The following is a 14,123-nucleotide window of genomic DNA, read 5'->3' as shown; positions in this document are numbered from 1 at the left end:
AGATTCTGAAGATGTAAGGAAATGGGTGGATCAGTCAGAACACTCTTGGTAAAGAAATTCAACTAGATTGGAATTTTATTTTATAGAGCATTTACTGAATACTTATTATGTGCCAGAGGCAGAGGTCCAAAATTAAATAAAGATTTTATTAAAAAATCGATGTCTTCTAGAATCTCAGCAATCATTTGGATGTTACTTTCAAATGTACTTTATTATTATATCTTAGAGGCTGTCTTGTTACAGCTTCCCAAGAAGCTTAACCTGAGACTAATTCGAGTACAAGTCGTTGATTGGGGAGGAGGTCTCAGGAAATTTCAGCAGAGGTGTGGAGAAGAGGCAGGAAAGAGAAAGAAGCCCATAAAGAATGTGTTAAAAGCTAACTGGAGCTCAATTCCACTGACAAACCCTGGAGACATTGTAGAACACTTCTCATATCCTAATGGAGAGGCTAAAAAAAGGATGGCTATTTATCCACCAACTTCTAGCTATCACTGGTTGAGGACAACTTCTGGAAACATCCATTTTCCAACACTTCCAGCTTTCCTGGCTTGCAATGAGTTTCCTCCCGAGGCTGGAGAAAAGTCCTCAAATAGAAAGTCACAGATGTTTCCACTAAGCAGCCTTTGACAGGTGACTACTGGTGAATGCTGGAGACATAGGGGTGGGGAGGTATTTGCTACGGGGTGTGCACAACATGAAGCTAAGACTCAGGCAATGAGTGAATCAGAGATTGGTACCAGAAGAGTTAGAACTGGAAAAAGAGAAATTGGAGACACCTAATAATTTTAATATTTTCCCATGATGTGGATCAGGAACCTTTAATCCTTTTCTCAACCACATGTCTCTGATGACACTATCTTCAAACTTTAAGGTGCAATTTAATGCATGCATTATTTCATTATCAAGTCAATAAAATGTTACCTATTTTACCCTTTCTATGTGTATTTCCTATTTGTAGAAGCCAGTGGCAACAAATTCTCCCTGGGAAAATAAAAGAAGGTTCTATTCTGATTGAACAGCATCAACCAAATGAGATTTCTCTATAAAATTTCATTTGTTGAATATAACTGGTTGTGATGAGTTTATTATGTAGTAAGTAAACTGGGACTTTCAACTTATTCTCTATTTAATTAATTGTGTATGTTCCAGAATAAGACTAGTTAGCTATTGGAAGCAGCTACATTCAAAAGCAAGATAAGGCAAATGTCACTTAAATTTCAGACACCTAATGTTCCCAATAAATTCACTGTTTTTTGTTACTTATTAAGCACTTACCATGTGCTAGCATAGCAGAGATTTAGCATATTACAAATATATTTGCACTCAGGAGAAAATGGGAAAACTTCACAGGCAGAACTTATGAATGTAAAAATTCTAAAAGAACTTCAAAACATGAACTGATCACAAATTAAAATAATTAAACAACATTCATCAGTAATCCTTTGATATTTTCAATGAATTAAACTGCAAAACTTTCAGAAATATGAAGTTTGCATCACCGTGATAGCCCTTACTATAAGTTTATCCTTGGCACAGAGGTGGGATGTTGGAAAGAAAGCTAGGTTTACTCACTGGCAAACCATTCATTCAGGGGTGTATGACTATACATGGAAAAACAGAAACTTACCATGTACCAAAGACTTTTGGAGCTTGCCTTAGGTCAGTGGTCGGCAAACTCATTAGTCAACAGAGCCAAATATAAACAGTACAATGATTGAAATTTCTTTTGAGAGCCAAATTTTTTAAACTTATACTTCTTCTAACGCAACTTCTTCAAAATAGACTTGCCCAGGCCGTGGTATTTCGTGGAAGAGCCACACTCAAGGGGCCAAAGAGCCACATGTGGCTCACGAGCCACAGTTTGCCGACCATGGCCTTAGGTAATATTCTGTGTCAACTCAAAGTGCGTTTTGGATGAGATTAACATTTGGAGCAGTGAACTTTGGGTAAAGCAGATTGTCCTCCGTAATGTGATGGTCCTCATCCAATCAGTTCACGGTCTAAATAGAACAAAAACACTGTCCTCTCCAGGCAACAAGCTTCGTCTTCATCACTGATTTTCCTGGGTTTCCAGCCTGCTGGCCCACACTGTACCACAGTATTGATTTTCGACTGGCCAGCTTCTGTGATCAAGTGAGCCAGTTCCCTGTACTATTATACCATCTCTCTGTTTCTCAGTCTTTCTGTCTTTTCCCCTCTCTCTCTGTACACACACACACACACACACACACACACCGCTTTCCTATTTTCCTATTTGTTCTGTTTCTCTGCAGAATCCTGACTAATACAGTCCTTGGAAATAGTCAAATTTAGGCATGTAAAATCACCAAACAACAAAGGTCTGCAATTTTACTTGTTTAATTTGGAGTGTCTTTTCAGTTTTAAACTTGGTAGATTATAATGGGCCCAGTTTGTATGGTGACTGAGCAATAAGAGTAGTTATTATTTATTGATAACTCACATATGCCACCTCATTTAGTCTTCACAAAAATCCCTGTCAGCGAGGTAGTATTATTATCCCTGTATGAAATATAAAATTTCCAAGACAGTATTTGATTGCAACATGGGTTCTGGAGTCACACTAGGTTGACCTTGGGCTAGTTATTTAATTTCCCAAAGCAGCAGTTTCCATCACTGCAACACAGGAGATAAACACTATTGTATTATGTGCTTGTGCAAGAATCAAATGAGATGTAAACGAGATATACAAGCACTTTTACTCATATCTGACCCAATGAAAGAATTAACTGTATGCTGCTATTTATTATTAAACCATGAAAGCATGAAGTATCTAACAAGATCATGTGGTGTGGGCAAAAGATTATTTATTCTTATGTTCAGTGTACTATAGGCTTCCAAGAATAACTTCTTGTCAAATCAGTTTGTTCGGTGTTTCCATATAGCATCTATTTCTTGAATTGTTCTGTATACATCCAAATGCCTGGTATGATGCAAAGGCGTCCAGCAGAAGGTGGCATATTGCTAATGCGCTTCAAGATGGGGACTTGAAAGATATAAAAAGGATCTGACATCTGGCATGGTGACTCAATTAATTACAGTGTTGGATTAATTAGTGTGCTGACTCTCCTGAGCCAACACCATGAGTCAGACCAGAGTAATATTACATTGGCCGGCGAATAAACAATTTAAAAGAATGTGCTATATCCAAACTGATGCAAAGCTGGGTAAGGAAGAGTTAGCAGGCTACATATTTTATAATAAGGAAAATTTATCTTCACCATATAAAATGCATATTAAAGTGCTGTCCACATTATAAAGAGAATGAACATTGCAGGTGCCTCTGAATTAACTCATAACTGCTCAAATAGACTGTGAGGAATCAGAAAAAAAATATTTTGCCCGAAGTTAAAAAAAAAAGCATACCTCTAATTAGTGATGTAATTAGTGATATTTTCTCCCCGAGATTTTTTTATGAATTGAGAATTTCTCTAAAAAATGGCCAATAATTTTATCATGCTAAAATCATGTTGCAAATGCTTTTGAGGAGGCAGTATGGCATGGTTTTAAAACTGCAGAGTCTGGAAATAAAAGGCCTAGGTTTTTATTTTCTTATCTTTAAAATGCAATAAAAAAGCCAACTTTACATGTTTGTTTTGAAGATTACATGAGCTAATCCATTTCCAATTCTCCATACAGTGTCTAGAGAAGAATACGTGTGTGGTATATGCTAACCATTGGTTCTACAGCAAACAGTAGTACTGGTAGAATTTCATGACATAAACTATATGTGAATTCTGGAAAAGAATGTTACTTCAAAAGAAAAATAGTTTTAAAGTATAAGTAAGCAAAGTAACTAAATTTTTCAATAGAGAAATCGTTTAAAAATAATGTAAGTTCGATATATTTAAGACAAAAGAAGAAAAGAAGGGTATTAAGATTGTTTTTTATAAAGAACTATTACCCACCTCTGGTTTTTGATACCCATACACTCCAAAGAGTATCAAAAATTCTGAAAACTTTCTAACTAAAAATCAAATCCTTTGAAAAATATAAAACATGGCATAAAATAGGTTTAGAGTGGTACAGGAGTAGGAAAAAAAAAGCCAAAATGATATCATCTGTCAAAAAAATGATTCAGGAAATTACTTCACTGACAAACTTTCACAGATAGATTTTCCACACAACCCAATTTAGCATATGCTAAAAATGAATAAAAGCACCACTGTACATATATGTAGACAATGACATAAAGAGTAATAAAATTTGCATTTTTCTATAGACATTAAAAGGGGAAAACGTTCATTTCTTGCATCAGCAATCGGTGCCACTGCATTACACTTTTGAAGAACTATCAGAGAAATGACTGAAGGCTGTGCTGGCATCTGATATGTAGTGATGAAGAAGATAAACATCTTCTTGCCTAAAACATTATCAACAGTGCTAGACAACCAATGGAAACCCCCAGATAAATGGGTTTAGAATAGCATTTAACTCAACCTATGATGTTTAGACAATCTTATTCTTTTTGACTTTGCTTGAGAAATTAGTAAGTTAATATTGCTCTCTCAAAGGAGTCACTAGAACTGTCTATTAATACATCTTTACCAACCACGGCCTGCAGTGTGTGGCGGGCCACATCTCAAAATCTTTTTGAAATAGGTGCACTGGATCACCAAGAATTAAACTGCCTCAATTATGAAATGTTGAGCTTATTTGTTTCTTAAATACAGGTTAAATCTCTTGCTTCATCCTTTTATGGAAAATACATGAGTTTAGGAAGTAAAAAGCATACCCCTAGCATCTCACATGTTCATTAAAAGTTTGGTGACACAAATATTTCCTACTTATTCCAATCATTACTGTTAGCTGAACCACCAGTAAGTAACCTCTGTCTCATCTGCATGACATGGAATAAGCAGAGATCTATGCATGTCAGTTTCTTTCATGCAGTAACTTGAACAAGAAATTTCTTTCATGTGATAAATTGAAGAAATGCAGTCTTGATGAGTTTCGCATGTTTGTCAAAATCCCTCTGGGAGTTTTTGTATCTCCACAGAATAGATAGGGTCATTTAGTAGCCAGGAGACTCTTCCTACATAAATAAAATTTAGAGAGAATATAATTTCTGGATCTCCTAAAGAATATGACATTTTTCCTCACAAGTTTTATCCTTTGAATTATCACATAATAGGAGTGGTCCTAATTACTAGAACCTGTGAATGTTAAATAACATGACAAAGAAAAAATTCAGAAGTAGATGGAATTGAAGTTGCTAAGTAGCTGAAATTAAAACAGATTCTCCTTGATTACCCATGTGGGCTCAATGTAGTCACAAAGATTCTTAAATGTAAGAGAGGGAGACAGGAGAGTCAGGGTCAAATGTGGACACCAGAAAGACTCTCTCAGTGACTGCGGGCTTTGAAGATGGAAGGCGGCCATACGCCAAGGATTGTGGGCAGCCCAGAGAAGCTGGGAAAGTGAAGCAAACAGACTGTTCCCCAGAGACTCCTCAAAGGAATTCAGTCCTACAGACACCTTGATTTTCAGCCCAGTGAAAGATTCATTCCAGACTCCAATTCTTCAGAACTGCAAGATGATAAATTTGTGTTGTTTTAATCCACCAAGTTTGTGGCAATTTGCTATAGCAGCAGTAGTAGGAAACTAATATATCCAATTAAGAAATGAAGCTTAAATGTAACCAAACATCCCATCTTTCTATGACTTTTAAAAACATCTAATTAATTGGTTGTCTATTTAGTCTTACCTAGAGGTAAACTTTCTGATCTTAGAACTTAAAAAAAAACACAAAAAAAAACTTAACAACAAATATAATGCTAATCATTCATCCTTGCTGGTATGGGCACAAAGAATACTACCAAGGAATAGCAAGGTTGCTTATTTCTTGCTCTTCATGTAAACCTGTAATGTATGACAATTAATTTGCGTCATCTTAAAAACAAAAGCATTTGTATGTATTATTAAATGTGAATAGTATTAGTCTGGCTAAGCAGATAAAGCAACAACATTATAAATTACCTTACTAAACAACCATTTAGTAATGATTAACCTGTTTCCTTCTAAATTCTGCGTATTTTACTGTCAGAGACAAACCACTTGGAAAATATCCAAGTTTTGGGTCCATGAATAAGAAAAAAAAAATCCCTGTTCTTTTTAGTGATTTCACTGGGAAGCAAACAGATAATTTCTGAGCAATGACAAAATATTGAGTTAGAACATCCACATACCAAGGAATTATTATTCAGGTCCATCTTCCCAGCGAATGGGCCCCACGTCGTTCCCACAGGAAGTTGCTGCCGACTCTGAATTTTCCGTTCCCCATCTTTCTGAAAAACCTCCAGCTCTCCTGCAAAGAATGGAAACAAGTATTTTCACTTGTGTGCTTTAACAACAGCCACCTCTTTTTGTGGGTTTGCTTTATGTGCACAATATCCTCAGCACTCATATAAAGAGAATTAATTATGCTTGTCTAGAAAACAACTGATCTTATTATCCCAGGAGGAAAATAAAACTTGTCCTTATAATTGTATTCAAATGTAGTCCCATTTTTTTTCTTGCACCTTTGCACACATATCATCTACTGAAGTCAATTCTACTTACCAAGTCCTTAAGAACCATAAATAATAATACTTCCTCAAAAGGCATTGGTCTAATGCCCAAACAGATAGATAAGAAACATTAGGACAATGACTTAAAGTTTAAATTCTTATATGTGATCACCAAAATAAGTAAAAAATTACAACTAAAGATATATATCTTAGGCAGTAACTTTACTAGTTATTCAAGACTTGAACAAAATCAGGAGAGGTTTTTTTTTGTAAAGTACTTGATAATTTTCTAAAATTTTACTAGTTCCAATGAATAAAACATCTACATGTATAAAAAATAGAGATACATGTTTTTCCCAAATAAAAGAGGTTTGGTCAAAGTCATTTAAAAAAAATTTTCATCCAAAAATATGTTTTTATTGCTTTTAGAGAGAGAGGAAGGGAGAGAGAGAAAGAAAAACATGGATGTGAGAGAGAAATATCGATAGGTTGCCTCTTGTCTGGGGAGGGAACCCCCAGCCCAGGTATGTGCTGTGACCAGGAATCGAACCCACAACCTTTTTGGTGTATGGCATGAAGCTCCAACTGATTGAGCCACCCAACCAGGGCCAAAGTTATTTTTATATTTAGTGTTTTAGGTAAGAATCTGAGTTAGCAAAAAAGTTTGCTTAAGAAATAAATGAATTAATTAATAAAAAATTACAGGAGAGCTTCAAAACTTCAAAGAATGGCCACCAGCCTAAACATTTTTGGGGATTAACACAAAAAAATCTTAATCAGGAATTGGAGCCTCTCTCTTTAAATAATTAAATTTATGCTATGTATGCCTTTAAAGTATTACCATACCATATTATCATACCAAATTTTTATCTTTTAATAAATTAATAACATAATGTATTAGTTTTTTAAAATGGTTTTTCTTCTCAGCCTGCTCAGCAGCTGATATAAAAATGGGAAGGACTGGAATAGGAAGACATAGAAGTGGAAATCCATACAGAATAGGAAGTTGAGGAAAATCCTAAATAGAATATAATGTATTTAGTAATTAAATTTTCTAAATGATGTAAGCCATGATAGGTAACATATTATGAAAATTTTGCCTTAATCTTGTCCTCCTTTCTTTTCAAGTCAACAACTATCTTTAAATATGAACACCTAATTGTGATGATTTTAAAAGCACAACTATCAACCTGAGTTCAATTATATCTCTTCTTGATATCTCTACATCTATGTCACTTCCTTTGAATAGTTAAAATACCAGACATTACATTTCATGTTTTATGACTGCTTATCCCCAAAACCAAGATCAAAGTATATAAATCATAATCAGCTAAAATATTGTGTAATCATTAAATTGTGTCCATTATAAAATAGAAAGAATACCTGCATCTGAACAATAAACATGTAATAGAAATAATTCCATATTCACAGTGAAACGATTCAAATTTAAAGACTGCACCTCTGTTCTCCCTCCTCACACTTCCTTTCTCTCCCAATTGTCAAATATACTCAAAATGGAAGAATTCATTGATTTCATTAAGTTAAGATAAAAACCTCCCAATTTTTTCAGTAGCTCATATGATTAGTAATGAGGAAATGGACTCAGAAAGGTCCAATAGACCCGAGCTTCTAAAGAACAGTTTTAGAAATAGTTTACCTACATTAAATAATATATTAATGCTTAAAAAATCAAATTATGATGCTTATTCAGAATTCAAGGAATACAGAACAATAAAAATTTGTTTTTGTATGTGGAATAACAAATCCATTTCTGAGATTTGTCCCTGAAATTGTTTTTCATTTCTGCACAGTCACTTTGATTAATGCATTGGAATCCGAAACCTTGCATAGAAACATCCTCAAAGACAGAGCACAGATAACAATCTATTATGATGTCAAAAAGGAATAGGTGGGAAATGTCCCTAAAGTAAGCATATTTATGTCATATAGCAGTCATTTAAATCTTTAGACTATTTCTTTTATTAGAATGCTAAGTGAAATAAGCCAGGCAGAGAAAGATAAATATTACATGATCATTCTTGGTATTTTCAACCATACTTACATTTTAAACAATTTCTGTACAATTTATCATTTAAAGGTAAAATACACTTCAACCATTAGCTAAACTCTAGTTAAGACTGTTGTTTTCTACATAAAGATGATGCCCAAATAATTTGCTTGTTTTTACACACTAAAAAATAGTCATGTCACGTTTAAGAGAAACCATGAGAATCTTTGAAAACCCTTTAAAAAAGTAATTCATCCTCTTTTTTTGCCACTGACATTTTTCATTTGAAAAGGGCTCAGACTCAAACAGTGACTTCTTATCTATGCGAGTGGATTTACAAGCAGCTTTGTCTTTTAATGGATTAATAATTACAAACTTAGGGCAAATCATAAAGTGATATCCAAATATATCCAAAATTTTGGAGGTGTCTTCTACAATGCTTTAAAATTTTAAATAGATCACAAATACTTTATGAGCTCTTAGAGATGGCCGTAACAGGAAGTCCAGTAACCATTCAAGCTATCAAGTCAATGATTTCAACTTTTATTAGACAAGCCGGCAAATCCCAGTCTCCTTTCTGGCCTGTCAGAAGTTATTTCAAAGTTGGGAAAAATCCTTTCTGTTGCTGAAATAGTTAAATAAAAGTATTCATTTATTCACAACAGCATTATAGAACTGCAAAAAAAAATAGAAAATTATTAGCATTTAGATAGTAAAAAGGTTACATGGGTTAATGACAGCAAGAGAAATAAGACATTGTACAAATGGAAGTTCTATTTAATTTAACTTACAGTTGCTTAAGAGTATGATACTTTTAATTTTTTCAATGATTAATACGTGTCACAAAATAGAGGAAACATTATTGCATTAAAAGTAAGAAGATTGATTTTTAGCTCCAACTCTATCCAGTAATCAGGTGAATTGCCATAAATATGTTAAATCTTTTCTGAGTCGCTGGTTCTTCACTGTTAAAGAGGGGTTTGCACTCATTTGCATTTGGTAAGGTGTTCAGAGTACCATGATTTTCTTTCCCCAGATGTGACATATGAGAGAAAGAGTACTTGGGCTGATGGTCAAAGACCCAGGTCCTCGCACCAACTTATCATAAAATGGATGTCTGATTCGAAAAGATCAGAGATTTAAAAATCAGAAAGCAAAGCTCCAGTTCTTATTTTATTTGTTTGTTCATTATTTTAGCCTCCATTCATTGGTTTATTCCTTCATTTAGCCTGCTAATATTGATTGGGTGTCTACTAAATATTAGACACTGGGTGACACTCAAGCATAAAATGAAAAAATCTAGATCCTGGATACATTTCAGAAATTGTAATCTATAAGGCCTGGGAAGTAGAAGCTGTAGAATTGAGTGATTATTCAGATTTTAGGAATTAAGGAAGAAACAATGCAACAATGATGTTTAAGTATCTGTCTTAGGCCAGTGGGACAACAGTCATGTACCTGTTGAGTTTGGGAGCACAGGGAAAATAAGACTTAGGGATAAGATGAAGAGTTATAATTTTAAAATATTCAAGTAGATGTAGCTGTAAGGAAAACAAGAGGTGATTTCTAGATGGGCAGGTATAAGGCTAGGCTCAGAAGCAAGCTCATGGCAAGAATGATAAATATTGGCATTTATTCATTAATTAAAATGAGTATATGGTAATAAAAGCCATAAGATTGTTGATCTAGGACAGCGTGCATATTGATAAGATAAAAGGACCTAGGACAGAGTTCCAAGGATCTTCTAAAGGCAGAGTGATGGAAGAGCAGGCACAGAAAACTTAGAAAGGCAAAAGAACAAAAACCAAACTAAACATGGTACCATCGCAGGCAATGGATTGATTAAGAAAATTATTAATCAAGTAATGTGAAAATTTATGAGAGTAAAAAAGGGACTAGAAGATTCCTTTTGATAAGAGGACGAGCATGGGAATCTGGAGTGAAAGGAGTTTTGTAGACTGAGAGGCCAGGACACAAAATGGAATAGGTTCAAACTTGAATTAGAGAAGAGTAAATGCAACAAGTCAGGTGATCCCGAGCAAGTTCCTTAACCCTTTGTACTTCACTTCTGTATACAAAATAGGAATTACAATACCATATGGTTGCTAGGAGAATTAACTCAGATTCGAAAAGGTGTTTTGCATATCAGATCTGAGAACATATGCAAAGCACCTAATAATTATTTACTGTTTCACCTAAAAGAAATCAAAGCATTCTAAGAGTGTGTTCACATATTTCTAGCATCACATCGAACCATTCACCAGGGTCTGTGGTCATATTCTGTCTTTAACACCTCTATATAAAATACTCCCCATCCCTTGATTAGCATCCTTTCAAATATCTCCTGGATTCACATTTCTTACAAGCATTTTCCAGGTATTTATCAATTCAGATATAGATGACCAACCAGCCTCAATTCACTCTACAGCTCCAATTCTGACTCCCAATCACTATCAGGATAAACTTATTAAAACTACACTTTCATCATGTCACTCATTGGTGAAATTACTTCACTGGCTCCCTTTTGACCATCCCAACTTGAACTTCCATGTCTGACTCTTAATCCTATCACAACATTGCTCCATGGTGTCTGGCTGACTTTCTGTTCTACTCCCCAGAATACATTCTCCTTTCATCTAATCAGCAAAGTCTTCGGCATACCTTCCCCATTGTCTCCAGTCTAACTCCCACACTTCCCTGGGAATTGTTCCGGCTACTTGGCAAGCACACTGTCCTCTGGGTGCCTTGATCAACCCTAGTAATGTTGCAAGATCAATCCCAAAGCTAATCCCTTTCATGAAACTTCTTTGAACTCCAGAACAAACTGAGTTCTACTTCCCTAATAGTCCCATGATATTACAGTCCAATACCACACAGTTTTGTGTTAATTACTTCTTAGTAGTGTCCCTTGATAACTTCTTTCACCTCAACAGGAGTAAAAACATCACGAAATACAGGTATATTTTGTATTTCTGTTTATTCTCTGGTAATTAATATGGGTTATGCCATGCAGTAATTACAAAGTACAAATTGAACATTGAGTTGATTGGATAAGATGTTCATAAGTTCAATTTGAGTACAGTTAACGTTGATTTCAAAGACAAAAAAAAATTGTCTTAAATGGTGTCTTCTTTGAATTATAACAACCTTATGTTTCATTTGTTCAACATTTTATTATATTCAGACACATTTACCTCATTTGTGAAATATAGAGTAAGATAAAAAATAAGGATTTTTCCCTTGTGCTCAGTTTATATTTTTGCAGCGATTATTCAAAAAGAAGCCTTTTTTTTTTTTTTTTTTTAACATGCTGAGTAAGTGCACACAAAATATTTGAGACACATAGGATGGACTAATCAATTTTGGTAAAAGATAATATTGTTAGTGCTCAGGGCTGTTTCTCTTATCTTCTTGATAATGCATACTTTTAAAAGTCTGTGATTACTCAAAGACTTATGATAGCTTCACTTAAAAAAAAAAAAGCCCTAAGTCAGAAATCACTACCAAACATACTGCAGCTTTTATGATATCACCCCACTTTTTTGCCCAAGCAAAAGAAATTTACTAGTGGAAAGAAATACTTAAAATCATCAGAGGGACACTCAAATCTTTTTTCAATGAAGGTGCTATCGAGCCATCATTTTGTTTCTTTTTAATGGGGTCCTTTTGACGCCTCTTTAGAAAGCAAAGTATATGAAAAGCGTAGCACACCAAAGGGGAACAGACAAGCTGTGGGCCTTTTAGCACTGTTATCAGCAATCATGCTTCAACCAAGCTTAGCGTTAAGTTGATGACATAAATGCATATGGTATTTACAGAACATCGCTTAATTCCAGGCTCAGATTTCAGGGGACATGGCTGCAAGTAAATGAGATGACAGGAGGTCATATTTCATTTGCCGAAAATAAACTTTGGGTTGGTTTGAACTAGGTTTTGTAGATACTTAACCAAATTTTAAAGCAGACCACATGAATGAGTTCATAATGTTTAGCAGGCCTTTCTAGGGCAGAAAGCTAGAGCATCAGAACCCACATTTATATTTGCTCCATGGTTGGAAAACAGTATACATCATGGTATCAAACATGGGCAGCCCCGAAGGCATGCTGAGTTCAAAAAGCGCTCCAAGATTCAAACAAAATCTCTAACCATGTTCAAAGTCAGCCAAGGTGGCTGAACTATGGCAGAGCTCTTGCTGTCTTATGGTTTAACCATTTGACAGCTGCTTGCCAGATACATACGAGGGTTAGATGGTCATTTCACTGCTCCTTATCTTCACAGTCAAACTGCAGTCTGGTCACGATGCATATTTCCTCTGGCATTAATGACAGCACGTCTCATCTGCGTTTTAAGACAAACAGTGCCTTTATAGGATGCTTTGTGGATCCATCTCAAAGCTTGGTTTGGAAAGGAAATGAGATTTCTTGGCTAGTGGCAAATCGCTTTATTGGGACACCTTTTCTAATGTTCCCTCTCAATTTTTGAGTCATGCAGTCATCACACACACTAAACCACAGTTTTGAACATAAACTTGAAATACGGCGTTCCCTATTCAAGTCCTCCAGTCAAACCCTGATAAATCAGGCTGGCCATGCAGTGATCTTATCCCTTCTGACTCTTTAATAAATCGAACATTGTAAGTTCGTACTGTTGGAAGTTGTCACTAAATGAAATTGTGACCTTATCCGGCACATGAACTTATCCTGCTGACAACTACATTTATTGTGTGGATAAGGAAGGGGGGAGGGAAGAAAAAAATAATAACAAAAAAATGAGATATTTGATAATTCTGATCTTAGCCATATGTAACTCTAACAGACGAGATCTTTTTGATGTTCCTTTAGTGATTTGCCAAAGAGGAGTCTCTACTTAGAGAAAAATGCTCACCCTAGGTAAGTGCTGGGGGCACGGTAGCTGGTATTAAAAGTGCATGAAGAGGTACGGGGTGACAGCAGCGAATCACAAGCTATTAGGCTAACACAAAGAGCCCTGAATTAGCTTGTAATTGCAGCGGGGAAGATAACATAATGGTGGTGGCAAAATGGAAACATTCCCTTTCCACGCCAGGCATTCGGTGCCTAAAAACTCTAAAGCAAGACCCCGGAATGCTCTAAACCCTAGAGCAGGTTAAATCACTGCAGTCCTTCAGAATGCAAAATGCACCCGTTGGCTCTCGTTTCTAAAAAGTCTTAGAAATCCATGCGTACTGCACTGTTTAAGAAGCAAATTAGCATGCACGTGCTACCACATAATGGCATGTATTACAAACTCAGGGAGCTTTTCCTTCCTTATTCTGTCTGGCTGGTCTTAAGGATTCACGTCTGGGTATTCTTTCTATCCTAAGGCCCATGGAAATCTACCAATGATCATTTTCCAGACAAAAAAATAGGAGAGATAAAATATGGTTCTAGGTAGTAATATTATTGGGAATAAAGTAGAAAATTCAAGATTTTTAAAAACACACACCATGATCTGAAGTAACCAGAAAGCCACAACCTGCATATTCACATACAAAATAAGTTTAATATGCAGCGAACACGTTCACTTTTGGGAGCAAGAAACTGCCATAATCTGCCTTTTGCCCTGTGGTC

General features: G+C 35.4%; 1 protein-coding gene across 5 annotated transcripts in view; it reads right to left on the bottom strand.

The window, feature by feature from the left end:
* The window catches only part of ZFPM2 (zinc finger protein, FOG family member 2), a 446,629-nt gene that overhangs the window by 217,656 nt on the left and 214,850 nt on the right, over window positions 1-14,123 (bottom strand). For all 5 annotated transcript variants that reach the window (XM_080646300.1, XM_080646302.1, XM_080646303.1 and 2 more), the window contains one exon: window positions 6,207-6,325. In XM_080646300.1, coding sequence (XP_080502426.1) covers window positions 6,207-6,325 — 119 coding nt within the window. The remainder of the gene's footprint in view (window positions 1-6,206; window positions 6,326-14,123) is intronic.

Source organism: Plecotus auritus, assembly GCF_963455305.1.
Source record: "Plecotus auritus genome assembly, chromosome: 11".
NCBI classification, from domain to species: domain Eukaryota; kingdom Metazoa; phylum Chordata; class Mammalia; order Chiroptera; family Vespertilionidae; genus Plecotus; species Plecotus auritus.
The sequence above is the reverse complement of the archived record's forward strand: the minus strand, read 5'-3'. Positions and strand labels throughout refer to the sequence as shown.